Raw genomic sequence first — 6,073 nt, 5'->3', positions numbered from 1 at the left:
AAGAAGAAAGTCCCAGCTCTGGACCTTTCGACTAGTATTCTGAAAGCTAGCTGACTCTAGCATCCCAGTTTGGTCTCCCTCCTTGACATACTGAGGAAACCAAAGACTGATGGAGATGGGAAACAGGCAGGTTACAGAACTGTGATCCTAATTTTGTTTTTTTAAAAAAAGGATGGAAGCAAAAGGTTGGAAGGATATACACCAAAGGCTTAGGAAGAGGGAGTGCAATTATGAAGACTCAATGTTTCTGCAGCTTCTGAAGTTTTTCCAACAATCACATGTCATCACCTTTTCTAAGGTTTAATTTTGTTAACTGGAGTATGTGTTATTCTCTTTCCACTTAACATTACTTTTTTAATCACACTAAATATATTCTTTTAATATCTCATTTTTCTGAATGCAAAGCTAATATATGATCCTTATCAATAACTCAGAAATCAGATAAGCACAAAGAAGAAAATTAAAATCTCCAGAAACTCCACCACTATTCATAATTTTTTAATTAGGAAAAAGTGTGCTAAAAGAACAAAACAAACACTCCAACATACATACATAGAATACAATCTGGGAAGATATACACTAAAATTTGGGGTGGTGGCATTTGGAGTGGTCTTTATTTTCTTCTTTTTGCTTACCATCCTTTCTAAATTTTCTATAATGGACATGTGTGTGTTTAAGTTTTACAAGTAAAGCAGTAGCCAAAACTGAGGGCTGGTCAGTAAAGGAGATCTGAGGTCATAAGCCTTCAGGTTCCCTGCATGATAGGAGTCTGGAGTCAGGTCTGGCTATGAGAGCGGAGTGTAACTGGCAAGGCTGTGGCTATCGGGTCCTGTTTGGTCCAGATATGGAAGGAACCTGGAGTGACTGATGGCTCCTGGTGTGGGGGAAACGCTGACTCCTGGACTTCCACCCCAGCTCCACAACTGACTTGCCCAGTTTGCTTGCAGGTAAATTCAGAGCACCCCAGCTTCACTTGCTCCCCACCCAGACCCACTCAGCCCTGATCCTGGCAGGAGAAAGTGACGGCCCTGCTGTGGCCAAGGCTTCCCAGGTGGCGCAGTGGTAAGGAATACACCTGCCAAAGGGTTCGACCCCTCGGTCAGGAAGATCCCCTAGAGTAGGAAATGGCAATCTACTCCAGTATTCTTGCCTGGAAAATTCCTTGGATAACCAAGCTTGGTGGGCTATAGTCCATGTAGTCTCAGAGTAAGACATGACTGAGCGACTGACTGGTGCTGTGGCCATGGCCAACAGCACTCTGGGGATTCCTAACTAGTCCTCTGACTAGAGACTGAGGCAGTATGGTCCATACTTCCTGAGAGGCACTGGGGATGGGGCAGACTTAGCCCCCACAAACCCGGGAAGACCTGGGTCCTGTCCCTGAGTCTAAGTGTCTTCGGAAATCTCAGTATCAAAGTCAGAAGAGATTTAGGGGTCTTCCTAGTCCAAGATCCCCTGGAAAAGGGAAAGGCTAACCACTCCAGTATTCTGGCCTGGAGAATTCCATGGACTATCCATGGATTCGCAAAGAGTCGAACACAACTGAGAGACTTTTACTTTCACTAGTCCAATAACCTTTTTCCCACTAGGGAGAGTGAGACCCAGAGATAAAAGGCAAATTTGTAGGTCAGCACAACCTGCCAGAAGCAAAACTGAAGTTCCGGTCTCTAGACTCAAAGGCCTTTCTCCTTACAGCCCAGAATGAAAACCCCATGCCCAAACCTCTGGCTTGTACCTGCTGGGGTGGGAGTTGGGAGGAGAGGGTCGCATCATCTCTGGACGACTGGCCCAAGCCTGGTTCGCAAAGGAGAGGGGATGAACCTCCAGGCCACCCAGAGCTATCCAAAGGCAGAGTAGGCTGCTGGTGATGAGAGTCATTGCTAGGGCCATTGAGTGCCTCTTGGCTTTTCCGAACATCAGCCTCATCTATCTCTGAGGTGTCTTATCGTTAGCCCCATTTTACAGAGTAGGAAACACAATTTGCAAAGACCAGCAGTGTTACTTCAGACTAGCAAACAAATGATGGAGCCAGAAGCGCAAAGTCCATGCACAGCCCCACCCCCATGCTGCTCCCAGGTGATAAGGGGGGCGCCTGGATCTAGAGAATTGCAAGCAGTCCCTGGGGTGCTGAGGTGGCGTGGGGGTCAGAGAGGGCTGGGGGTGGGGAGGGGTAGGGGCGGGTTGAGTACCGTTCTCCGCAGCCCTCTTGAGGTTCTCGATCATGGTGTCGTAGTGAATACGGCAGAGCACCTTCTCCTCGACTAGGCCAAACTCCTCCCCTGTGGATAGCTGGCGCTTGCATGAGAAGCAGGCAAAACAGGCCAGGTGGTAGGCATTGCCGCGTGCCCGCCGGACCCAGTCGCTGGCGTAGATCTGTCGGCCGCACCGAGCGCACTTGGTCCCGAATCGGCTGTGGCACACGGAGAGGGAGGAGAGGAAAGGGATGGTGAGGCTCAGACCAGCCATCCAAACCCCTGAGTCTCTGCCACACCCGGTTCCCGAGGGACTTCACTTGTGCATTTCCCTTTGTCTGGATTCACCATCCCCTGCAGCCAAGTCCCACCTGGAAGGTGAGCTGGTGGGTGGTTTCTTACTTTCTTCTTGGTGCTTTTCTGAGTTTTTCAAATATTCTACCATGATCACTTAATTTGTATATGACATTACTTTGCTTAATAAAATATAGGGGAAATATAATAATAGCAATAACTTGGCAAATTTATGAGCACTTACCACTTGCCCAGCAAGATTCTAAGTGTTTTTTGTTGATTGTCCCAATTAATCTTCATTTTGCAAATGAGGAAAATGGGGACCAGAGAGGTAAAGTAATTGGCACAAGGTCACACAGCTTGCAAGGAGAGAAGCCCTAGCCAGTCTGACTCTTGAGAAGAATAAACTGTAACCCAGCTGTAGAGAAATTTGAGAGTTTCTTGAAAGCATAGACAGGTATGCACTTACTGGCTCTGTGACCCTGGACACAGTGTTTAGCTTCTCTGAGTTCTCATTTTCTTGCCCTGAGCTGAACTAGGTGACAACAGCAATGGTTAGTGCTATTGGTTTAGTGCTTTGCAGTCTATTCAGTAAGGAGCTAGTCTCAGACTCCGGAGCCCTGTGTCACTTGAACAAGAGAGAAAAGCCCAGATCAAATGCCTCACTCTCTCTCAAGCTTTCCCCTATTCTGCCGCTTCCCCTTCGCCCTCCCACTTTGTGGTGTGGCTGCCTCCACCGCCACGGGACTGGGAGCCCCTCTAGGAAGCAGCAGAGTCTGTTTACCCTGTCCCAGAAGTCAGCCCAAGGCCCGGCCCCGGAGCACCAGGGAAAGTCTTTTCTTGAAGTGGATGACTCACCCAGCGACCCTGCACCGGCCCTCTGGTACACACTCTTTTTCAGAGAATGATGACCCCACTCATCTAGCCCCTCAAGCTTAGAAACCTAAATCAACCACCCCTCCTCCTCCTCAACCCAGCAACCAACAAATCATCAGGCACTGTAGGTTCCCTTTCCTAAGTATCTCTGGGACCCATCTCTTCCTCTCCACTGCCACCGCTGCTTTCCTAAGCCTTGCTCCCATCATGCACCCCTCACTGCCAATCTTTACGCCTGTTTCCAGCGACACCCTGGCCAACTCAGCCTCCACACAGTGGCTGCAGGGAAGTTTCCAGCATGGATGCTTTATGCTGTCCCCTACCCAGCTTAAAATCCTCTGGTGGCTCCACTCTACGCTCAGGATCTGGTCCAAGATCCTTGGAGTTGACAGAGCTCAACAGACCACATCCTCTCTTGGCTCATCTCCTCCCTAACCTTCCTCAAGATCCCTCACCCCACACCCAAGCATGAGCCTGAGTCAGCCACGACGGAACGTGGTCCCAGGTCTTATGACCCCTCTGAAGCACTCCCCACTCCCCAGGCTTTCGCACAAACTGTTTCCTCTTCCCACCCCCGCGGACCTCCCCACTCCCAGTTCCATGGCTCCCAGCACCACCTTCTCAGCACTGAACACATCGACTTACAAAAAGTCGGGTTTCTTGGCTCCCCCTTCCACCCCGGCATTCCTGGGAAAGGATCTAGAAGATTTGCCTCTGTGTCCCCAGAGGCACATTTCCACCCAAAAGAGCACTGGAAGCGTCTTGAGAGCGCGCAGGAACCAGCCCAGCAAATGCGCTCTGGTTACAGCCTCGCCTGCCTTGGCAAACACAAACAACTGCCGGTTGAATAAACGGTCTCGGGTTGAACTGAGGAGCGGAGGCCTCGGCCAGCACCGACTACAGGCGTCCCTCCAGTGCCATGCCGCTCTCTCGGAAAAGGGGCTCTAGGGGACCCTGTCGGCGGCCGCGGGGTTCGCTCAGGCCGTTTTGCGCGCCTTGGCCGAATCAACCGTCCCTCAAACAGACAGAAGTGGTTCCCCACCCAGGAAATTCGGCTTCCCCAGCACAGCCCGCGGTCTCCGTTTCCAGTCCTTCAGTAAAGAGGAGAGGAAATCGTTTTGCCCATTTTAGTCTGCTCCCGTCGAGGGGCCGATTCCGAATTCCGCTGCCCGGCTCCAGACTGGGAGAACTTCCTGGCCTCTGAAAGGAAGAAGAAGGAAAGGCCAGCCGGGTGCAGAACCCTCGCTACGCTCCAGGGTTCCGGGCCGCAACTTTTTTCTTGCCTCCCTCTCGCCGCAGCCATGTGAAGTGGGGACTCTAACACCCAATTTGCACACCCACCACACGTTCAAGGTGGACAAGTGACTTGTCCAAGACGACACGGAGTGTGGAACACGGGTTGAGGTCCCTTCCGATGTGCAAAAAATCCCCTAGAACCTGCGGAAGCAGCGGGACTGGAGATGCGTAGAGTTGAAACCTGGTGGTATGAACAGGAAAGGGGCCTGGTTTGACAGCGTCGCATCCCCACTCCAAGCCTTGGGTCCAGGAAACTCCCTCGCGCAGGGCCTGGGGCCTCCGCAGGCTCGGGTAGAGAGATCCTGAAAGAGATGGTAGAGGAAGGTCCCGGCCTTGAGATGCAGGCGAAGCTATTGCGTCTCCAGCCAGCGGTTTCCGTGTTCCGGGATCGGTGCGCAGAACCGGAGTTTAAATTCCTGGATCCTAGCGCTTGGCTCTGCGGGATTCGTCGTTTTCCGCCAGGATGCATCCAAGACTCCTCGCGCATCCCTGGTCTTCCCGCTCCACGAGTCCGCGACGCCGGGCGCGTTCTGCGCCTCCATTGGCCGCTCGCAGAGCCCCATCGCCTTGTTCTGAGGCGGGAACCGCAGGCGACCTTTCAGCAACGTTATCTCCCATCTCGTATCACCCCAAATGCCGGGACCTGTCCCCTGCTCTAGGATCTCCCTGCGCGCGTCGTGTCTCCGCCCAGTCAATGAAACCATCCTCCCGGTTAGATCCTCGGATGGGGATGGGAGTCATTTTGCAGTTTGGGATGCGTTTCGGGCGGCTCCTGAAGCGTGTCCCCTACTCGGGGAAGGTGGCGTAAACAAGGGGCACCAGGAGGCTACGTATCCAGGCTCTGACAAACCGATAGACTCCTTTCCCAGGCGGGCAGCTAGGCCCGAGCCGCCGAATTCCGGAAGCAGCGAAATCGGCGGCAGAGACAACGAAACTTAAAGAAAGGGGTGTTCGGGAGCTGCGAAGGGAGCGCCAAAGGGATTAGGGGGCGCGGCCACTGTCCGCCTCCCCCTGCCTTGTGCGCGCCCCTCCCTGGGTCCCCGCGCACGCCACGGGGCAAAGGCGCAAAACACAGAGGCGCTTTGGGAATGGAGAGGTGTCGGAGGTAGGAAGCACAGCCTGGCAGCTGCTGCAAGGAGTGGAGTGGGCGCCGCGCACCGCCTTGTCCTCTCTCCGCGGAAGCCGGGAACGCAGACATCTGGGTATTCGTGGCTTTGCGGAGGGAGCTGTGCGCCAGGGACGGAATCAAGCTAGCTCTCTCGGCCTGTCTCTCCTGGATACCGAGCAGGATCCCAGCAGTTATTTGTTGCGTAAATGAGCCTCAACGAAAGAGCCCATCGGAATTTCACTACGACTCCTGTCCCCATTGCTAAGCTACCCCTTTTCTGGAAACCGGAGCTCAGAGTGGGAGGGCC

At 53.1% G+C, this 6,073-nt stretch overlaps 1 protein-coding gene across 1 annotated transcript in view; it reads right to left on the bottom strand.

Moving 5' to 3' along the window:
• Positions 1-6,073, bottom strand: part of LHX6 (LIM homeobox 6) — a 22,729-nt gene that overhangs the window by 10,145 nt on the left and 6,511 nt on the right. Inside the window, exons 4-5 of the mRNA XM_010852102.1 lie at positions 2,190-2,410; positions 1,736-1,794 (exon numbers count right to left, since the gene is read on the bottom strand). Of these exons, the coding sequence (XP_010850404.1) occupies positions 1,736-1,794; positions 2,190-2,410 (280 nt within the window). The remainder of the gene's footprint in view (positions 1-1,735; positions 1,795-2,189; positions 2,411-6,073) is intronic.

This window comes from Bison bison, unplaced genomic scaffold (assembly GCF_000754665.1).
Source record: "Bison bison bison isolate TAMUID 2011002044 unplaced genomic scaffold, Bison_UMD1.0 scf7180017864307, whole genome shotgun sequence".
Taxonomy (NCBI): domain Eukaryota; kingdom Metazoa; phylum Chordata; class Mammalia; order Artiodactyla; family Bovidae; genus Bison; species Bison bison.
Note: the sequence above shows the minus strand (reverse complement) of the source record. Positions and strands in the feature narration are given on the sequence as shown.